Source organism: Sphaerodactylus townsendi, linkage group LG06, assembly GCF_021028975.2.
Source record: "Sphaerodactylus townsendi isolate TG3544 linkage group LG06, MPM_Stown_v2.3, whole genome shotgun sequence".
NCBI classification, from domain to species: domain Eukaryota; kingdom Metazoa; phylum Chordata; class Lepidosauria; order Squamata; family Sphaerodactylidae; genus Sphaerodactylus; species Sphaerodactylus townsendi.
In genome coordinates, this window is record NC_059430.1 from 18,040,456 (window position 1) to 18,062,902 (window position 22,447).

Genomic DNA, 22,447 nt, shown 5'->3' on the forward strand with positions numbered 1-22,447 from the left:
CCAAGTTATATAATCCTTTTGTTTCATGGGTCACAGAAAGGGTTTTGATCTACAGGTAATACACCAGATAGCAATCTGTTTATACTCGAGGCAAGCTCCCAGCAATTTGCGCTGGATCCATAGTTTCCAAATTCGCATGAATCCAAGTAACCAGTTTTGACGGAGCTAAATTCTGCTCCGGCTTGCTTCAGTGAAGAGTCATGTCCGCTCCGGGTCACCTTTGTATTATAAAACTACCTTAAACACAGGGTCTGTGTACATGACGACAATGCTGTCCTCTAAATTGATTCCTGGGATGCTTTGCGTTTTAGGAATAAATACAGTACTGTTGTGTCCTAAAGTCTTTTGTGAAAGGGAGAAACAGGGAGGGGAAGAAAGGAAGGAAAAAAGATGTATTCAAAAGAGCCTGTCGCGGAGTCTGTAAAAGCATCCGAAGAATATTAATGCCTTCAGATGCTATTTAAAGGTGAAGGGACAGAAACACAGATGGCTGTCTGGCACTTTGAAGGGGGTGAATTCCATATTGAAGGGGGGCTTAAACTAACCAGGGTCCTACTGCCTGCTAACTTATGACAGGAAAGCACGCATCCTAAAAATGAAATTGATGTCTGAGTGAAGGTTGGTTACTGTGTAAAAACCCTTTCGCCTATCTGAACACATTTTATTTTTTTATTTTTTTAAACACATCAGAATAAATTTCTGAGGAGACTTAAACCATGAAAACCAGATCTAATAAAGGCACGTCAGCCATTCTAAAATAGCCTACGACATTTGAAAGCTCCTTTGCTTTCACCTCTTTTAAATTTATTTGTTTCACTTAAAGCATTTATTCGCCGCTTTTCTAACTTAAAAGAATTCAAGACATAGATAAAACACAGAAATTAAACTACACTAAAAAAAACTAAGAACCAAGATTTAAAATGATAGTTCAGTGCTAATAATTCAACCAAATACAGTCCTAAAGAAAACAGTTGACAAGTGCCTCCAAAAGATTGAAAAGATGCCAGCGCTTACCAGATTAATTTAAACCCCTAGCAGTCTCTTCTGTCCAATCTGTGGATTCAACCTATTTAGTTACATTTGTGGCAGTTACGTTTTTAAAATAAATTTCTAGTTTGCTTAATTTTTTTTTAAAAAAAAAGCTTTGAATTGGGCTAGGGAGTATATTGACAGTTGGTGTAATTGCTGTAATAGGGTCAAATGCTCCCAGATCCTGGCTCCGACCAGCAGTCTAGCTGCAGTGTTCTACACTAGCTTTAGCAGCCAAACAGTCTTCAAGGGTAGCCCCAAGTAGAGTGTATTTCTAAGAACTTTCTAAGAACAGAAGGGAAGAAGTCCCACCCATATAGTAATCCTGGGTGAACAGGAAGATCTTATTGTCGAAGGCTTTCACGGACGGATTCAACTGGTTGTGGTGGGTTTTCTGGGCTGTGTGGCCGTGGTCTGGTAGGTCTTGTTCCTAACATTTTGCCTGCATCTGTGGCTGGCATCTTCAGAGGTGTATCACAGAGAGAAGTCTGTTACAAACTGTGTCTGAAGATCTTAGTTTGACACTTAAAGCTAAGGCAAAAGTGTTGGGTTTGCAGAAGCAGAGGGAACATTCTAAACAGCCAGGGGTACCACCACAAAAAAGGCCCTGTCTTTGGTAGCCGCCTTCCTTGCTTCTGACAGTGGGATCCTCCAGTGGTCTTAGTTTTTAAGCAGAATTGTATTGCAAATTTTGCATTGCAAACATTTCAGTGGTCTTAGTTTTTAAGCAGAATTGTATTGCAAGTTTTGCATTGCAAACATTTCAGGGTTGGGGTGGATTTTAATTGAATTCGTTTTACATTTATACTTCACCCTACCCCGGCAAGCCAAGCTCAGGATGACGAACGACGTATCACATATGATAATCACAATTAAAAAAAGCTATCCTATAATGAACACATCTCTAGTTAAAATATCGATCATTTTAAATATCTATACTTAAAAGCAACCTTGCATCATGAATCCTTGGGCTTCCCAGTACTGTGGCTAAGAGAGGATACCTCCACAAAGGGCTTTGGAAGAGGGTAGGGAGCTCAATCGAATAACACTATGCTTTGTGTTCAGAAGGTGGCCGGTTCAGTCCCTGGCATCTTCAGTTAGAGGACTTCAGATGGGAAGTTCTGAGATGGATCCCTCCCTGAGACACAGGAGAAATTGTGCCTGTCAAAGTGGACCATTTTGAGCTAGAAAAGTATGAGTCAGCTTTATAGGGTAGCAGATGTACATTCGCTGGTGGTTGCAATTCTGGCTGGCTCTCCAATATAGTCCTTGGAGCTGCATCTAATTTTCATAAAGGAGGAATTACAATCTTTCAATACTGTAAGGCAGTCTGGGTTCTGGGACTTTGCTTTGTTTTAAACATTTGACTTCCCCTTTACAGATAAACCGTATCCTTTTGTTCAAGATATTTATGTTCAGACCTTCCATATAAATATCTGCAAAGTGGCTTACAATGAGGAGAATTCTAAAATTAACTAAATAAGAGAAAAGTTAATGGATTAGCCTGACCCTGGAATGTAGCACTGAGCTCGACATGGATATTTAACCTTTCTTTCTTTCTTTCTTTCTTTCTTTCTTTCTTTCTTTCTTTCTTTCTTTCTTTCTTTCTTTCTTTCTTTCTTTCTTTCTTTCTTTCTTTCTTTCTTTCTTTCTTTCTTTCTTTCTTTTCTTCCTTTCTTCTTTCCTTTCTTTTTTCTTTTCTTTCCTTCCTTCCTTCCATTTTTTCTTTCCTTCCTTCCTTCCTTCTCCTTCCTTCCTTCCTTCCTTCCTTCCTTCCTTCCTTCCTTCCTTCCTTCCTTCCTTCCTCCCTTCCTTCCTTCCTTCCTTCCTTCTTCCTTCTTCCTTCCTTCCTTCCTTCTTCCTCCTTCCTCCTCTCCTCCTTCTTCCCTCCCTTCCTTCCTTCCTTCCTCCCTCCCTTCCTTCCTTCCTTCCTTCCTTCCTTCCTTCCTTCCTTCCTTCCTTCCTTCCTTCCTTCCTTCCTTCCTTCTTCTCCTGTAGTCCTCTACGAGGAAATCCATCAGTTTCGTCAGGCCTGTGGCGAAGCTCACATGAAGACTATCTTGGGGACTGGAGAGCTGGGATCGCTTACGAATGTCTACAAAGCCAGTCTGATAGCCATGATGGCAGGTAATTTCCACCACATATATATGTTTCTTTCTGCCCAAATTTTGGGAGAGTAATCTGGTAACAGCCAGATGGATAGGAGTCAGCCCTGGGGAAGTCATTGTCTGTCCTTGTCAGAATTCCCAGTCAGAATTCCCAGCCAGAATTTATCTAGGTCAGCGGTTCTCAACCTGTGGGTCGTGACCCCTTTGGTGGTCGAATGACCCTTTTACAGGGGTTGCCTAAGACCATCGGAAAACACATATTTCCGATGGTCAGGAACTGAGACACAAATAATTTTATGATTGGGAGTCACTACAACATGGGGAACTGTATTAAAGGGTCGTGGCATTAGGAAAGTTGAGAACCACTGGTCTAGGTGGCCGAGTCTGGATTTACTTTGAGTACCTGCAAGGAGAATTTGGGGATTTGGAAGGAAGAAGGTGGGTTTGAGGCCGTGCTTAACCTTCCTCCTCCCCAACTGTTAGGTCTTGGATTTTTAGTTAATAAATAGATTTTTGGATTTTTGATTAGTAGTGTTATTGAAAGGCAATGAAGTACTTTGTTTGAGACCAACCACTCTTTCTCTGCATCTGCCTGCCACACAGTCCGAGATTCATCTTTATCCAGAGTCCAAGCATGGCTCAAACCACCAGAGCCCAATATATGTTAGAAGAAGCGAGTGAAATTTCTCAGCTCATCATAGCAATGCGAAAACTGGTGGGGTAATTTAAAACTGGCCAAAATTTCTCTGTGGTTGTGGGGGATGGGGTGGGGTGGGGTGGGGGAGAATCCAGGAACATATCTGTGTGTTTTTTTTAACAAGTTGGGTCCATGAAGAGTTAGCAGTGTGCTTTCTACTTTTTGTTAGATATATCCAGCGTCATGTCACGGTTAGCAGGATACACTAGGATCTGGAGATTCGAGTTCAGTCTGTGAACACTCAGTTGGGGTCCTCGGGACAGTCTCCGTTTCAACTTTTGTGGGTCAATTGAGGCAGGGAGAGCCACCTATGCCTCTCTTAGCTCTTTGGATGAATGGCAGGACAAAAGTGGGGTTGCTGTTGAAACCGGCGCCGATCTCAAATTTGCACTGCTCTGAAATGCGAGGGCAGAAGGTGTGTTGAAGCGGTTTGTCTGCGTCGTGTGAGATCATGGGTGGCTCTGGAGCTAAGAAAGGCACCCCTGTGCCGACGCTTGAGCTGCGGCAGCTTTTGTGCTTATGTTAATTTGCCTGTGAATAATTTAAAGGGGCCTGTTTATTTTTTAATAGAAAGGAAGGATATAAATTGACTGAGTGTGGGTAATGTTACTTACAGCTGCCATTGAACAGATGCTGGGAGTTTTTAGATGGATATTTTAGTCTGCCATAACTTACAGGAGTGGGAAACAACCCCGCCCCCCCCCCAGTTTTCATTTCCATTCCCACCTCATTCTTTTCAAATTGATTCCCTGACTAAGATTCACACTATGGCTTTTGCCTTCTCCGAACTCTCGTATAGAGAGTGAGAGGTATTCCTTATAAATATTTAATCTACTTTGTTCCAATTTTTTTGCGGGAGTTTTTTTTTTTTTTTGGCAGAGATCGCGCGTTAATGATTATGATGGACTATTTTAATAAAGCTGTTAAATAAGTTTCATTTGTTCTTCGGAATCGCGCTTGCCCAGAATGAGTCAGTCAGATCTCTCTTTTTTGGGGGGGTGGGGGAGGGCGGTGCAGAGAGGTACAAATGAGAGCTGCATTTTGAAGTAGGGAAACTTTTGAATAGGTTTCTCATTGTCATGAGAACGGGGTAAGGGAGAGGGAGGGGCCTGCTGCAGAGACCAAGGATCGCCACCAGGGTGTACCAAGTTCCTCAGTTTATGAGCAGATTATCTGATGCAATTGAGTGTATATTCTGAAATCAGATTCTTCTAGGGCAGGGGTCTGTAACCTGTGGCTCTCCAGATGTTCATGGACTACAATTCCCATCAGCCCCTGCCAGCATGGCCAAGTGGCAGGGCTGATTGAAATTGTCGCCCATGAACATCCGGAGAGCCGCGGGTTGCAGGCCGCTGTTCTAGGAGCTATCTTTCATTACCTGGTTCGGTTCTCTTAAAAAAACTTTACAATAAAAGAGAATACAAGATGTGGATTCTACTCAGTTCTTAGAGGGGCAGGCTGTATCTGAGTGTGGGTTTTTTTGGAACCTCCCCAATAAAATTGCGGCTGATACCATATTGCACTTCGTGAGAGAGAAAGCTCTGCATTGATTGGGAACATCTTCAGGGGTGGCCAACCTATGGCACTCCAGATGTTCATGAACTACAATTCCCATCAGCTTCTGGCAGCATTGGCAGGGGCTGATGGGAATTGTAGTCCATGAACATCTGGAGCATCATAGGTTGGCCACCCCTGAGTAGTAGAAGTAAGAGGCCATTTGGTTTGCTTAACCACCTTTACAAATTCTCTTATTACACCTCCCTTCTTAGTCTTGAAACCAATTGAAAATATAATGGCCATTGTATTTTTTTTTTGGCCTTCATCCTTTATTTATTTATTTTTTTGCCAAGGTTTAATTTTGTAGCCCGAAAAGGATCTGAATTTCTCAATTTGTTCCATTATAAATTTTCAACTGTTGTGGATTTGAAATCGTCAGGATATCATCAGTGTAACTTTTCATTTGAAACTCTACTATTAGTCCTTTGATTCTAGAATCTTGCCTGATCTCAGTAGTCTGTACTTCTAGGACAGTGGTGGCGAACCTTTTCGAGACCTAGTGCCCAAATTGCAATCCAAAACCCACTTATTTATCGCTAAGTGCCAACAGGGCAATTTAACCTGAATACTGAGGTTTTAGTTAGAAAAAATGGTTGGCTCTGAGACATGCGTTACTCGGGAGTAAGATTGGTGGTAGTCGGTGGCTTTGCTTTGAAGCAATCGTGCAACTCTTCCAATGGGTGAATCACGACCCTAGGAGGGTTTATTCAGAAGCAAGCCCCATTGCCAGCAATCGAGCTTATTCCCAGGTAAAGGATTGCGCTTTAGTTCTTCGCATGAAAATCAGTGGGGTTTAGCAGCGCTTAACAAGGTTACCTATACTGCGTCCCCAAAACTAGGTCTTAGGTTTAATGCTAATAATGGAGCCCAGCGGCCCAGGCCAGCCTAAATGTGTGGGGGGGATTGACTCCCCCCCCCCCCATGATGAACTCTGTTTGTGCGTGCCCACAGAGAGGGCTCTAAGTGCCACCTCTGGCACCCGTGTCATAGGTTCGCCATCACTGTTCTAGGACAAGAATGGATAAGAGTGGAGACAATAGACGGCCTCTTCTATGAAGCTTCACCCCCATCACCTTTGCTTGGGATTGAAACGAAACCCAAGTTTGTACAACTGTGTGTTTGTCCAAATCTTTCCCTTTTCTGTCTGCTGTTTCCCCCCAATATTGAAGAGCTCTTATAAGAGTTTTTGAGCCTGGACTTCTCCATTTTGTGTGTGTGCTACTGTGGGAAGCATGCATGCATGATGCGATAAAAATAAAAAGTTCATGCATCAGTCTTCTTAATAGTTGTAAATACGATATTTTATTCCAAACCAAGGACTGTTGGTTCAGGGTTTGGGTGTTCTGACACAGTGTGGCGCGTGTATATTTCAAGCCTGCCCGTTTCAAAGCAAAAATAATTTCTGCCTTTCTTCGAGGCATGTACTTCCATTGGAATAAAAGTGCTTTTATCAGAAACTATTGAAAAATACACTCCGGTTGACATTGAAGTGTGATGATCTTGGTTGTGTTTTATATCTGGCGTTTTAAAAAAGTTATGTTTAAAATTCATAGCACTTTCAAATCCTGATAAAAGAGCCTAATTTTCTGGCTTGCTTTGTTCAGTGTAATATATTTTCCAAATCCATTTCAAGCAGCTCATTTCCCCCCCCCTCCCCCGTTCCCATTTCAGCAACTTTCCCGCAAGTTTGGTTAGACAATAGGCTTTTATTAATAAAATTAGTTAACAGCTCGCTGCTGACGCTGGGAAGCATCAGAGTTAAACTAAGTTTCGAGACCGAGTGCCCAAATGGCAACCCAAGACCCACTTATTTATCGCAAAGTGCCAACACGGCAATTTAACCAGAATACTGAGGTTTTAGTTTAGAAAAAAACAGTTGGCTCCGAGGCATGCGTTACTCGGGAGTAAGATTGGTGGTAGTCGGTGGCTTTGTTTTGAAGCAACCGTGCAACTCTTCGAACGGGTGAATCATGACCCTAGGAGGGTTTACTCAGAAGCAAGCCCCATTGCCAGCAACCAAGCTTTTTATTTATTTATTTATTTTTTCGACTTGATATACCACCCCATCCCCAGCTTATTCCCAGTTAAAGGATTGCGCTTTAGTTCTTCGCATGAAAATCAGTGGGGTTTAACAGAGCTTAGCAGGGGTACCTACACTGCTTCCCTCAAAACTAGGTCTTAGGTTTAATGCTAATAATCGAGCCCAGTGGCCCAGGCCAGCCTAGATGTGTGTGGTGGGGGGGGGGGGCGTCTCTGCATGTGCCCACAGAGAGGGCTCTGAGTGCCACCTCTGGCACCCGTGCCATAGGTTCACCACCACTGGACTAGGGGCTGGGGTGTGGCAGCTGAGAGGTGGACCCTGTCCCATGGCAGGGTGAGAGACCATGCAGAACTTCATGTGAACCATGCAAAGTTTTCTAAAAGGAAGACCAGAGTATAAGTACAATAAATAATTTGAAGAGATGGGCCTGACTTCAGTCGTTATTCTAAAACAAATTTAGATTTTTTTGAAAAAAAATTGTGTGCATTTATAAAGCTTTATCAGAGATACCGTTTCTTTGGAGGATTCATTCTTTTACATTTGTTCCGTGGTGGCTTCAGGCTTTGTAGGAAATTAATGTAATCACTTCTGATACAGAACTTTATGGAGCGGAGCGCAGTGTGCAAGGAAGAAAGGGTTTGTGCCTAATTTACTTCCAATCAGGGAAGGCTTCATAGTTTTGGTGGGGCTGTTGTGGTGAAGGGATTAGAGCAGGTGTCCGCAGCATGGTGCCTGTGGGTACCCAGGCACCCACCAAGTATTTTTAGAAAGTGAGCAGGGCCAGGAGGGTCTTCTGCCCAGCAAGGCTTCTGATTGGCCAGTTATTTTAAAAGGCAAATCTTGTATCCCTTAGGGCAGCCATTCTCAACCAGGGTACCGTGGTACCCTGGGGTGCTGTGAGCATGACCCAGGGGTTCCGCAGCAACACTACCGCCCCCCCCCCCACTCATTTTTGTGGTGTCTCTCACCGGTGCCAGCAAGGACATGGAGCTGGCCCATGGGGCAGGGCCTGCCACAAGGTCAGCAGCAACCCCCCCGTGCTTCCCTTCACCCTGGAAGGGGAAGGTGGGAGGTGTGGCAAGCAGGGGCAATGGGAGGGGAAGGTGGAGGGTGGCTGCAGGGGTACCGTGAGATATGAAGAGTGAGGTCAAGGGTACCCTGACCTCGAAAAGGTTGGGAAACACTGCCTTAGGGTATGGCTGTATTGAGTTCACCAGCCAAGATAGGCAGGGGCATACCATCCAGGGGGACATATGGGGTCAAATGTCCCCCGGCTCTGGCCATTTAGTCACGTGGGGGGCGGCGGAAAATCACCCCCACACCCCTCCTCCTTTTACCTGGGTCCATACGCTGACTTCAAGACCTGGTACAAAAAAACGTTGTTTGGTTGTGGGGAGGGTGCCTGCACATACAGGGTGGGATTCAGATTTTGTACCGGGCTACAGATAGGTAAGGGAACCTCATTCCAGTGGTCCAGTCCTGTGCAACTTTGATAATATCCACAAGACAGAGCATGCCTTTGCTGTATTGTGGGATTATCCTTTCTGTTGATCTGTGTTCAGCAGTTAAAACCCCCGGGCCAAATTTGGCTCTTTGGCCCTCCAGTTTCTAACCCAAGGACAGTGATGTAGGATGGAATCCTCAGTGACTTCTGGAGGTTGGAAGGCAGGAGTTCCAACATCTGTCCTTGAAAGTGTCCTGCTGATATAGATAGATAGACAGATAGACAGATAGACAGATAGATATAGATATCTTCCCATCTTTTGTCCCCAATACCCAGAAGCCAAGGTCGATAACGCAGTATAAAGCCACTAGAAATTCAGAAAAACATAGTACCAGAAAATAAGAGTTCCATCCAAACTACACCAAATGGTATTATCAAAATGCCCTCTTTACAAAGGTGTGAGTGCTTTTAAATAAATCTGTTGACGGTTCTGTTGTAGCCATAGATGTTAGTGCCAGACCACTTTGTGTCCCTTAGGTTGGAAATGGGGGTGCTAAACTCCAAATTCGTCATGATGTCTTCGGTGGCCAAATGCTACTCTACAGATCCCCGGAGCGGGACATACTCATACATATGTAATTAGCTTCCATAGAGCTCCAGAATCGAAAGAATGAGACTGTTGTTCATTTTGGGCCTGGCAGAATAGAGATGGGTTATTATAGCCTTACATACAAGGGTGGTGCCGTGGCTCTTGATTAACGCTCATTTTCTGGGCAATCTAATCTGGACTTTCATGAGGGTGTTTAAAAGGCTTGGAATGAGAATTGTGGTACAAAACAGCGTCTGCGTCAACCAGATCATTTTGCATTATTTTAAATTGCAGACTGTGTCCTTACTCTTTATTAAGACTAAAGCAACTTTAAGCAGCCTGGGGTTATCCGGAGATAATCACGTCCCCAGGGTGTTTACAGCACTTGGAAACGCAAAGATTGTGATTACTCTCTGATTGCCGTACAGCTTATTATTCTTTATTGCTTAATAATGGGACCATAATATTGTTCTTCGATATAGCTAGCTAGCTGAATAACACTTCTCCAGTTTTAATCATGTAAATGGCTTCATTTACAAATGCAAGTAGCTTTTGCCCACATCTGAGCTGAAGGACATTGGAGTAAGAAATGCTCATACCGGCATCCTGTGGCTAGATCCTGGGCCAGTTAAGGTTGTCAGTTCTGGCTCGAGGTGGTTTTTCTAGGATTGGCATGTTTTTCATTTTCCTATTGGAGGATGCCGAAAGCGCCGAATTTTCCCTCCAAATTTCCCCCCCCCCCCGGAAATTTTCCCCCAATTTCCCAGCCTGGACTTGGCAACCCTAGATGCAGCCCATCCTCCTCTCCTATCCCCTGCACATGTGAACGCTTGACCCTGCATGCTCACCCGCCAGGACTCACAGGTGATCGTGGTCTCCTGCAAGCAGATCACATCCGCGTCCAACACCTCCAAGAGCCACTGCAGTCCCGCAAGCCCCGGTCCGGCCCGGAGCCCGTTCACGTTCCAGTTCACCAGCTTCATCTCGCCAGGAGGGGAGGCGGCGAAAACGTCACTTCCACCCGCCCAAACCCTCTCTGCGCAAAGAGATCGAATAACAACAGTTCCACGCAAGTGCGCACTTCGGGTTCCCATTAGACACCATTAGACGGGGCTGAAGGAAAGAGGGAAAGCATCGCGTATAAAATGGAAATAAAATGGGACTGGGCTTGGAGGCTTTTTGTCTCCAATGCCTTTTATTCCCTCCTCCTATTTTATTTTGCTTCACCCTTTCATGGGCTATTCTGGTCCCAAGCCACGCGGAGCCGCAGTACGACGGCAAAAGAGCCGCATGCGGCTCAGGAGCCGCAGGTTGCAGACCCCTGGTCTATACCCTGCTGCTGTCCCTCCACCTTTTTTAAAAAAAAGCTCGCATGAAAATCCCCATGAAGTACTAACTAGATGAGTGCCTAAACCAACATCCCTTTATTTCTAAAGCCAGCATGAATTATGCTTAATAGCCTCTATTTTGAAGCAGTGGTTGATTTTTGTATTTGCATGTAAGATCCCTTTTTCATTAGCGGGCATATAAAATGTTAATAATACCTTGATATTGTAATGCTCCGTGGCAGCATAGATCTTTTATGTCCTTTCTGGAATCCTGCAAGCAGAAACTCTCGTTTGTATCATAAATAGAATTTGTTCATGAAATAAAAAAATGTATTGTTTTCATTGTTCGAAGACGCGGCTAAATTGGCTGAATGTTTGATAATCACATCTCAAGCTGATTATTCCGCTAATAGTCTTAAGATATTATTTTATTTTTAAAAAATAAGTGCATCACTACAGCCCTAATACTAGCATATGCATGTATACTTAAAAAAAAACCCTTTCTTGTTTCTGTAAAGTCTGAATGAGATTTTCAAAATTGAATAATAATTTGATCCGTTAATCTTTTAAAGCTAGTAATTTTATTTTCCCCTCTTTGCAAGTCTCCGAGGCTCACAAATGAATAGAGCTTCATTACTGGAGCCTGCGTTTAATAACCATTATCCATTATCTTGTAATTAAGACTCCCTGTAACGAATCATGAGGACAATGCAAAAATACATAGTACATTTCTTTAATGAACTGGAAAATGTTCATCTTGTTCTATTTAGTAATGAGTAGCTGAATAGTTGTTAAATCCACTGGAGGATAGAGCGAGATGGATTTTGAAGACTATCTGGCGTTTGTGGGTAATCTATTAGAATTAAAATTTCATCTTCTATTTTTATCAGCCGCCGATTAGAAGCCTTTCTGTTTGACCAAATTGATTAGGAGACCCTATGCAAGGGCAGATGTTGTTTAATGAAAGTTTTTAATGAAACTGTACCATAGAGATTTCTAATTACCAGATTTATGAAAGCTTTGACTTACCTTATCCTGAAGAGATGTGTGTGTGTGTGTGTGTGTCTGTGGTTGTGTGTCTGTTTCTTTCGGGGGTGTTGGGTAGGAAGACTATTATGCTAAAGGGCCTAAACTCTGCAATGAAACGAAAAATGCAAAAGTAGAAGTTGGTTTGGTAAAGTTTTGGATTTGCTTTTTCAAAAAGAGGCGGAAAGAACTTTGGCCAGCGAGCTTGAACAGCGTTGCCAGATCCCAGCACAAACATTATGAGAACTTGGAGGTACTGAAAGAATGAGCATAAGAACATAAGAACAAGCCAGAGTCCATCTAGTCCAGCTCTCTGCTACTCGTAGTGGCCCACCAGGGGCCTTTGGGAGCTCACATGCAGGATGTGAAAGCAATCTATGGTGCTTCCTGCTCCAGTGGTTCCTTTGCCTATCTTTTCCTCACCTGCTCTGGGGAGCAGCTGCTATCTTCATATAGCATATGGAAATGAAGCTACTAAACAGAATTAGGAGCGGGCAGCCTCCGTTTTATACCCCATCTCTTTTAACACCAGCAGCCCAAAGGTTTTCTTTTGGCCAAATCTTGTGAACATCTAGTTCAGCGGTTCTCAACCTGTGGGTCTGGACCCCTTTGGGGGTCGAACGACCCTTTCACAGGGGTTCCCTAAGACCATCGGAAAACACATATTTCCGATGGGTTTAGGAACCAAGACACAAATAATTTTATGGTTGGGGGTCATCACAATATGAGGAACTGTTGAGAACCACTGCTCTAGTTGCTTCTGGACCAGTCACTTACAACTGTTGACTGAGCAAAACAATGCCATCGCTGTTGATTCAGCATTCTACAATATACTTTGAATTAATGTTTCCCCAGACGTATGATATTGGATTTACCACTAATTATTTTATGCATGAAATGTGGACCACTTTCGACTGTGATGTTAAGGTACTCTTAGTGAAATGTGTATAGTGTGATCAGGTTTTGTCTGGATGTATTGGATTAACTGATACATTAGTAATATCAACGATAGCTTTGTATACACTAAAAATATAAGAACCAGATACGCAACAGCATATATTCAAATGTATGATACTGCTTCATTGGAGCATGCATTGGTGCCGGTTACAGCCCACACAGTATTTCATTGTTTAGGTCCTAATATTGTTACTGTGGTCCCTCCCTTTTTTTTTGGGGGGGGGGGTGTTGTCTGAGCAAAACAATGCCAATGCTTCTAGTCATTATGGTTGTCTAGACAATTTGGAAAAATCTCCCCGTGGGAAAGCACTAAAGATTAGTTTCTAGGAGGAAAACTTAAGCTCTAGAGTTGTGACTTTGATGTTTAGAGTGAGAATTTTTCATATTCCTGAATCTTCAGAGTTTCTTAAGAGATTTTCATGGCGGTCCTAAAGAGAGTTACTCCAGCTGGAGCCCATTCATGTCAATGGGCTTAGACTGGAGTAACTCAGCAGAGGATCACACATTTGCCATTTTCTGTTGGCTGATAATAAGGGGGGGATTTAACTTTGCTGAGCTTCTGTCATCTACCCCAGCTGCTGGGGGGTGGGGGGGGCAGTTCAGGGAGATGCTTAGCGGTTGCACTACCTGCGTTATAATTAATAACTGTATTAATGTAATGAGTAACACTTAAGCCAGTAATATATATGGTGACTCTCCCCCTTCCCCCCCCCCTTTTTATTTCTTCCAAGGTTCTGATTTCATTAAGACCTCTACGGGAAAAGAAGCGGTTAATGCTACTATTCCAGTTGGGCTGGTGATGGTGAGAGCCATCAGAGATTACTTCTGGAGAACAGGCTACAAGGTACCATGCCTAAGTTCAGACTGCAGTGTGTCTAAGAGGTGGTACATTCTCATAGTCTTAGGCCCTCAGGAGCAGCAGTGGCGTAGTGGTTAAGAGCAGGTGTACTCTGATCTGGAGGAACCGGGTTTGATTGCCCACTACCGCTTGAGCTGTGGAGGCTTATCTGGGGAATTCAGATTAGCCTGGACACTCCCACACACGCCAGCTGGGTGATGTTGGGCTAGTCACAGTTCTTCAGAGCTCTCTCAGCCCCACCTACCTAACAGGGTGTTTGTGGGGGGGGATGGTGGTGGTGGTGGTGGTGGTGGTGGTGAAGGATATTGTAAGCCACTTTGAGTCTCCTTACAGGAGAGAAAAGGGGGATATAAATCCAACTCTTCTTCCTCCTTCTTCCTCAAGATTGATATCCCTCCTTTCTGCCTTCATTAGGGCTACTGAGGTCCATCAGAGAATTCCCTCATTAGGAAAGGATGTAAGGAATCATCAAATGACCTGATGTACCCAATGGATCATTTGCTTATTTGTTTATTGCATTTTAGCCGCTTTAGGTCAGAGACCTATGTTAGGTTTAATATACCGTGTTTCCCCGAAAATAAGACAGTGTCTTATATTAATTTTTGCTCCCAAAGATGCGCTATGTCTTATTTTTAGGGGATGTCTTATTTTTCAGTGTTCTGTTCATAGGGCATGCTTCCAAACAAAAACTTTGCTACGTCTTACTTTTGGGGGATGCCTTATATTTCGCACTTCAGCAAAACCTCTACTACGTCTTATTTTCCAGGGATGTCTTATATTCGGGGAAACAGGGTAGTTGATACAACTTTGTGTGGCAAAATGATATAAATCCATACTCATATTGGGCAGTAAACTCTAAAGAGAAAAATGAACATTTTTGTATTGAGGACATTTCTTGGTTGAGAGACTCACTTTATCATTGCATGATTTAAAAGAGCTTGTTTTGGAGATAATTGCAACACAAATGCATAAGATAAAATATGCAAATAGTTCCCCCCCAACAACGTTGTTGCAAACTAGATGCTTTCTGACAAAACAAGATGAACCCCACAAGCAGTCTTGACTGCATTCACATACCGTGATCTAACCTTGCGTTCCCCCTTCCCTCCAAGTGTGACATGAACGAACCACAGTTTGTTGCAAAATGTGAAGCAGATGAAATTACCCAATGTAGTTTGCCTACAACCAGGATCCAGACAATGCCAACTGAAGCAGATTATACCTTTCTGAATCTTAAATAGATAGGCTTGGAATGGTGTTAACTGTTTAGGATTGCACAAAACTGCAGTTTAAAGACTTCTTGGTTTGGCAAACTTCAGTGTTTTGTGAAACCTGTATTGGTTGAGATAACAAACTGGCTCTCTCTCTTGCAGCCTAACTAGGATGAAATGATTTGTGGTGGCATCCTCAGCAGAATTGTACCCTTCTAAATTAGTTGCAATCCATGATCCTAGATTTCACCTGAACTCTGGTTGGCAGGCAAGATGCAGGTGGTAATTTCCACCTGGTGTGGATGTTGCAAAAACTGCAGTTTGTTCCACTGAGAAGTTTTTTTATCTCCATGCTGATGTCAAGGCAAAGAGTGGAAAAGGAACACATGGGACCAAATACAACTTGGGTGATTCTTGTTGCACACAAACCAGAGTTGATTCTCTCTCTCTCTCTCTCTCTCTCTCTCTCTCTCTCTCTCTCTCTCTCTCTCTCTCTCTATCTATCTATCTATCTATCTATCTATCTATCTATCTATCTATCTATCTATCTATCTCTTTCTCTCTTTCTATCCCTCTATCCCTCCATCCTTCTATACCTCTATACCTCTATCATCTCTAATCCTCCCTCCATCCTTCTATACCTCTATACCTCTATCATCTCTAATCCAACCTATCTGTCTGTCTGTCTGTCTGTCTGTCTGCCTGCCTGCCTGCCTGCCTGCCTGCCTGCCTGCCTGCCTGCCTGCCTGCCTGCCTGCCTGCCTGCCTGCCTGCCTGCCTGCCTGCCTGCCTGCCTGCCTGCCTGCCTGCCTGCCTACCTACCTACCTACCTACCTACCTTCAGTCTGTAAGTTAAAACAATCAATATGGTGACAGTTCCCTCCCCCAACCCTATCCACGGGGGGCCTGGATGACATGAGGGTCTGATGGTCATACCAAAAGCCTAGCGGAACAGGCCCGTTTTACAGGCCCTGCAAAAACTCTGTAGGTCCCACAGGGCCCTGGTCTCCTTAGGGAGCCTGTTCCACCAAGTAGGGGCCAGGGTTATGAAAGCCCTGGCCCTTGTAGAGGCCAGCCGGATCTGTTTTGGGCCGGGGATTTCCAGCAGATGCTGTTATGCGATGTCTGCGCTTAGCCCCTGAGAACAGCATACCTAGGAGCTTGTATATAGAAATTTTTGGCTGGTTGCGGCAATAACTGGGCCCTGGTGGTGGTTCCACTCACCCAGAAAGCTCCCACCAGGATCAGACTGAGCAGCGGGGGCTGACTGGCTCTAGCTTTACACTGTTGGCTTTGTCCCCCAAGCTCTAGTCATCTCCTGGTGCTCAGTCGGATCCTGGCCTCAGAAAGGCTTCGATCGAGCTTTAAAGCTGGACCTGGGTGAGCAAAGGCCAGCATCAAATGGGCTCACCCAACGTTACCTCCACGTGGAGATCGGGACGGGCAAGCTGGCTGGCTTCATTCCCGAACCCCACGTGGAGATTAGGGGCAAGGCGAGCCTGGCTGGCTGGCCTGAGCTCCATGTGGAGTTTGGCGGGATGCAGCTGAGGGGTAGAGCATGGCACCCAGGGTTGCCTCAGGCACCATTTTATATAGCTACGTGCCTGTTCTCTCTCTCTCTCTGTCCATTTAGTGAATATGTGGGGCTGCCGTGTGTACCAGATGACAGTGGCAAGAGTTGCTACCTCTGCTGCCCCCACTCCTCATTCATTCACCTTCTTTGTCAACACTTCTTCAAGTAGCTGGAAAGAAGAACAAGGCAGCCTAAAGTGAGCGCATAGACTTCTGTGTGAACTGTTCATCTGACCAGGAATAGTTATTTCTGGTATCAGGAGGGCCGTTGCCTTGACAGGTCTAGCTCTTCATTTTCTTGGTTATGCATACTCTCTAGTTTCACCTCAGACAGCTGAAAGTTTCAAGACACTGAGTTTCGTCAGAAAACATTCCAAATGGCTAAATTCCTGTCACCAAAAGAGAAAAAAAAGCTGACTTTTAAACGTTAACATAAAAAGCCTCCCACACCAGCCATTGTTCTTAAATGAACTGCTATTTTGCAGCCTCCTGTTACTAGAACTGACAGGTTGCTGATTGTTCAGAAACTACAAAACAGAATTTCTCCAGCAAATGGCTTCAGGCTGCTGTTCCCCCACCGTGGATTGCCCTGAGCCACCATAACCGTGTTTCCAGAAGTTTCCAAAGCTTAATTCAAGGGTTTTTATCATGAAACCAAGCCTGGGAGAGCCACACTTGTTTCAGTAAAATGTTGGGTCCTTTACTCCAATAACTCCAACCAGCTGAGTTCTCAACGATTTTATTGGAAAATAGAAACCAAAGAAATAAAATAAAATACAGTGAGATTTGCTCAGCTGAATACATTCTTATGGATCTCTTGGGACATCCAGCCCAGAGGTGCTTCTCTTAGTTTAGCCCATGATAGAGTCACCTAGGTCTTTGTTCTTAGTTTCCAAGAAAACTTCCCTCCTTGCCATGCGGTCCCCACAACGTTTGAAGTGCCTTATTTGGGCATCTTCCTGTCCTGGGTAAATTTCCATGGTTTCTCCATCCGGAGGTCTTGAGATCAAAGGCCGATTTTAACATGTAGGTGTGATTCTGCTAGTTTTACAGTACTATTCCATCACAGGTTTGTATATTTATAGCAGCTCCTATGTATGTTAACCTTGAAATCAACTGTATTGAGGTAATTGGGACTTCCATGGGAGCAAATGTGTATAACATCGCCGCTTTATTTTTGTGTGAATGGGTAAAGGCTTTGATCTTTTCAGAAAGAAATTCCTTGAACCACACCTGAGGTGGAGTCTCTCTGTCAGTTGAGTGCCCTTTGGCCCTACTGTTTCCTCCCTCTCCCACGCTTCCTTAAAGGAAGGGTGCCCTTCATAAGGACTGCTCAATGATTTTTATTTTAATTAAACGGTGTCTCTTCAAAGTTGACCACTGAGTGTGGGTTAACACAAAAAAATGGACTTTTTAAATGTAAGGGCAGAACCACCACCCCCAATTCCTTGTCACCTTTTAATTTAATTTAATTTATTAAATTTGTATACCGCCCTTCCCCAAGGGGTTCAGAGCGGTGTCCAACAGTCATATATCCAACATTAAAACAGCTAGAAACAATCAATCCCCACTAATTAAGGAACCACAGTTGCATAATTATATAGATTTCAGATGGCATCGAAAGTTCCCCCCTCCCCCTACTTTGCGCCCACGGGAGGCCAGATGTTTATCATAAAGCAAGTTGTCGATGTTATCCCTGCTGGCCGAATGCCTGGCGGAACAGGTCCGTTTATTATACAATGTGGCCACCCCGACCCTGGTGTAGTGTGGATGGGATTGTTTGTGCCGGGAAACTGATGATCAGGGTTTTGCAGCTTAACAGCAGCTTCCAGAAAGAAGGAGAAGGAAGAAAAGGAGGAAGAGGACGAGTTTGGATTTATACCCCACCTAAAATATACTAAAATAAGATGGTGACTGGTAGAATATCATAGCCTGAAATCCCTCGTCCCAGCGCCCCTTTCAAATTCCTATAATTAAGTGTTGGGACGGAAAAGCGGGGGGCGGGGCACAAAGACCTCGAAAAGGTTAAGAAAGTTTGGGGGGGGGGGGCAGCGAGATTTAAACCTTTTTTCAAAAAAAGTGGGATTTCAACTTGTTTAAAAAGTGCAGTTGGCAGAAAGTCTGTGCACGCCCGTGCACTTCCTCAGAATTAAAAAAAAATCAGACGTAAACCGAGTTCGTATCATTTTTATTAAACAAAGGCAAGCTTAGGATTCTAAATGGCTTCCTTAACAAACCAATTTGGCGGCTGTACAGATGCTTCCCAGCAAGGCGTTGGCTAGTAAAAACCGGTTAATATAGAAATTAAACTTCTCCCGAGGACCGACGCGGGTTGCAGGGGTAACATTTATTGAATGATAAGCGGAGGTTGGCGATAGGGAGGGAAAAAAAGGATGCGGCATAATGGGAAATAATCTTTTCCTGTCATTATTGAAGGACACGCACAAATTGGTTTTTCTGCTGGGAAATCCCCAGTCCTGCAAAACTTATTACTTTTAATAATATAAGGTGACAAGGAAATTCTCAAGGAGATGAACTTATTAAACAAAATAATGAAATGCTGCGAAACGGCGGGAGGAAAGTGGCCAGACTTTATACAGCTCTTCAACGAAACGCTTTATTTATAAATGGCGTGCTCCGGCAGTCAGATGGACTGTTTGGGAAGACAATGGACGGAAATGGAGAAAGACTAGCGACGGGCAAAGTTAGGTGAAATTAAAACAAACTTCTGTTGGGGGGGGGGGGGGGGGGGCACATTTTTAGGCAAAAACACGATCCAGAGGGTGTGTGCTATTTGTAGAAGATTCTGAAGCTGTCTCCTAACAGTCACACTTAACAAGGCTTCTTATTTGTAAACTTCTTATTTGTAAACGTTCTATACTTGCCTGAGTAGGATCCCTGAGCACTATAGCAAGAGTGCTCACTGGGACACAGGTGAGTAAACCTACACCTGTCCTCCACTGCTTGAACTGGTTACCGGTTGAATTCCGGATCATTTGCTTGTGAAAATCATGCCAGAAGTGCTCTCACTTTCCCCACACGCAAGGCAAGAGGAAGCCCTTCAGGACAAGAAATCTTGGCCCAAATTAGGGGTTTGTCCCAGTGAACATTTACAAATAAGAGGTTACCAGTTGAATTCCGGATCATTTGCTTGTGAAAATCATGGCAGAAGTGCTCTCCCTTTCCCCACGTGCAAGGCAAGAGAAGAAGAAGAAGAAGAAGAGTTTGGATTTATATCCCCCTTTCTCTCCTGCAGGAGACTCAAAGGGGCTTACAATCTCCTTGCCCTTCCCCCCTCACAACAAACACCCTGTGAGGTAGGTGGGACTGAGAGAGCTCCGAAAAGCTGTGACTAGCCCAGGGGTAGGGAACCTGCGGCTCGAGAGCCGCATGCGGCTCTTCTTCCCTTGCACTGCGGCTCCACGAGCCGAGCCGCCGGCTTCATCCTTGCCTGCCCTGCAGGCAGCAGGGCAGGCACACCAATTGCCCTTGGCCAGCTGGGCAGTGCCGTGGGCTTCCCCTCTCGCCCACCCCGTTCGAGCGGGGCAGGCGTTTTCCCAGCGGCTGGCAAGGCCAAACCACTGGCCCCATCCTTGCCTGCCCTGCAGGCAGCAGGGCGGGCGCATCCATGCGCTTCTCAGAATGAGTGGAGTAAAAGGTTAAAAAAACCCAATATTTACAGTGTTATCTTTATTTTAAATGTCAAAAATTATTTGTGGCTCCAAGTGTTTTCTTTTCCCATGGAAAACGGGTCCAAATGGCTCTTGGAGTGTTAAAGGTTCCCTACCCCTGGACTAGCCCAAGGTCACCCAGCTGGCATGTGTGGCAGTGTACAGGCTAATCTGAATTCCCCAGATAAGCCTCCACAACTCAAGCGGCAGAGCTGGGAATCAAACCCTGTTCCTCCAGATCAGAATGCACCTGTTCTTAGCTACTGCTCTTAGCCACTACACCACTGCTGCTCCTTCAGGACAAGAAATCTTGGCCCCATGTGCTTCTGGTCCCACTGCGTTCCCTAGCTCTGGTGGGTAATCTGCCAAGGAATCAAAGCTACAGAACTGCATTTTTAAGTGTCACCATCCACGCCAAGAAGTTGCGGATAGTATAAGTAAGGTTATCAAAGGAGGACAAGAAATTGAATGAAATAAAAAGCTACACACACAATATATAACCTAAGTGCATGTCATTGTTTTGTGCCCTGAATCGTTTCATTTATGTATTTATTTATTTCCTTCACTTTATTTAATATTCCCACTTTTCTCCTCCATGGGGACCAAAAAAAGCTTCAATTGCCCTCCTGCCTTCCATTGTATCCACACAGCAACTTTGTACGGATTGCTGCATCCCAACTTCCAGTGGTCCCAAGTCGCACCTTTGTTTAGTGTTTTTATTGTCTTCTCCACATCAAGGTTGGCTTTAAGCCCGCAGGAGGAATCCGTACTGCCAAAGACGCCCTCACTTGGCTCTCCCTGATCAAGGAGGAACTAGGAGACGAGTGGCTGAAGCCGGAACTCTTCCGCCTGGGTGCCAGTACTTTGCTGGCCGATATTGAGAGACAGGTCAGTTTTATTTTTGTTTTTGACTGCCTTATGAATGAAATAGCGGGGCCCCAGCCCTTTACGTACGAGATCTGCCTTGGTGGTACCGGGATCCTGTTTAGCCGACATGTCCTATGCTTGGTTTTTGAGCACAGTGGGCTATTGTGAACTTAGGGTTGGAATAGCGGGAGCTCTTTGTGGAAGGCAGCAGTGGCTAAGTAGAGGAGAGCAGGTGCTGCATTCAGGAAGTTTGGGTTCGATCTGTGGCATATCTAGTTGCAGCATCTCTGGGAACAGGTGCTACACGCAGAAGGGTCGAGGTTCCTTTCTAGCTAAAAGAGCTGCAGGAATTGGGAGGGCCAAGAGAGCTGCTGTCAATCAGAGCAGACAGCATTGAGTTTAGGTGGAACAGGGCGGCCCAGGTAAGAAGTAAGAAGAATAGTGTCAAGCAAGAATGCCTAGTAATAAAATCCAAGGCATGGCTAGGAGGAGCTCAGTGTGGTGTAGTGGTTGATCTGGAGAACCGGGTTTGATTCCCCGCTCTGCCTCTTTTGCTGTGGAGGCTTCTCTGGGGAACCAGATTAGCTTGTGCACTCCAACACATGCCAGCTGGGTGACCTTGGGCTAGTCACAGTTCTTTGGAGCTTTCTCAGCCCCACCCACCTCACAGGGTGTTTGTTGTTGTTGGGGGGGGGGATTGTAAGCCCCTTTAAGTCTCCTTGCAGGAGAGAAGGGGAGGATATAAATCCATATTCTTCATCATTATCATCTATTATTTGTTTCCCTAAGGAATGGTTTTAAAGAATTTTGTGAAGCGCATTTGATTTTAATGTATGGGAGTAATTATAAATATGCATCAGCCTTCCTGTTAACCTGCCAGCTTTGTAACTCCTATTTCATGTCTGCTTTTCTGTACCTGCTCTATTAAACTTCTCTCCCTTCCTCCCCTCTGCAGATTTACCATCACGTGACCGGCAGATACGCAGCATACTACGACCTGCCTATGGCTTAGCCTCGTGACTAATGCAGGATGCGAAAGCTAGAGAAAGCAGCTTACAGAAAACAATGTCCTTGAATTATTTCCTGCGACCAAACCCCCCAAGTGCTTATGGGAAACTCAGAGGGCCAGCGTGCTCTGGTTTCATGGTTTCGTTGTACCTAAGAATGTGCCAAACTCCACAGATAAATATGGCAACCTGTGAATATTTCATGGTTTGCAATGTTAAATTTTCTTGTGCCTCCCCCCCCCCCTTGTGTAGTGTGGGCAGGATTGTTAGTGCTGGGAAACTGACGATCAGGGTTTTGCAGCTTAATTGCATCATCCAGGAAGAAGAGGAGGAATTTATTCGGTGTTCAGATTTATACCCCACCTTTCTCTCCTGGAAGGAGGCTCAAAGCGGCTTACAAAATCCTTTCCCTTCCTCTCCCTACAACAGACACCTTGTGAGGTAGATGAGGGTGAGAGAGTTCCCAAGAACTGTAACTGGGCCA

General features: G+C 44.6%; 1 protein-coding gene across 1 annotated transcript in view; it reads left to right on the forward strand.

Annotated features, from left to right (window-relative positions):
• The window catches only part of DERA (deoxyribose-phosphate aldolase), a 36,704-nt gene extending 14,540 nt beyond the window's left edge, over positions 1-22,164 (forward strand). Inside the window, exons 6-9 of the mRNA XM_048501497.1 lie at positions 3,028-3,156; positions 13,508-13,620; positions 20,828-20,977; positions 21,912-22,164. Of these exons, the coding sequence (XP_048357454.1) occupies positions 3,028-3,156; positions 13,508-13,620; positions 20,828-20,977; positions 21,912-21,968 (449 nt within the window). The 3' untranslated portion in view covers positions 21,969-22,164. The remainder of the gene's footprint in view (positions 1-3,027; positions 3,157-13,507; positions 13,621-20,827; positions 20,978-21,911) is intronic.
• Positions 22,165-22,447: the final 283 nt, after the last annotated feature.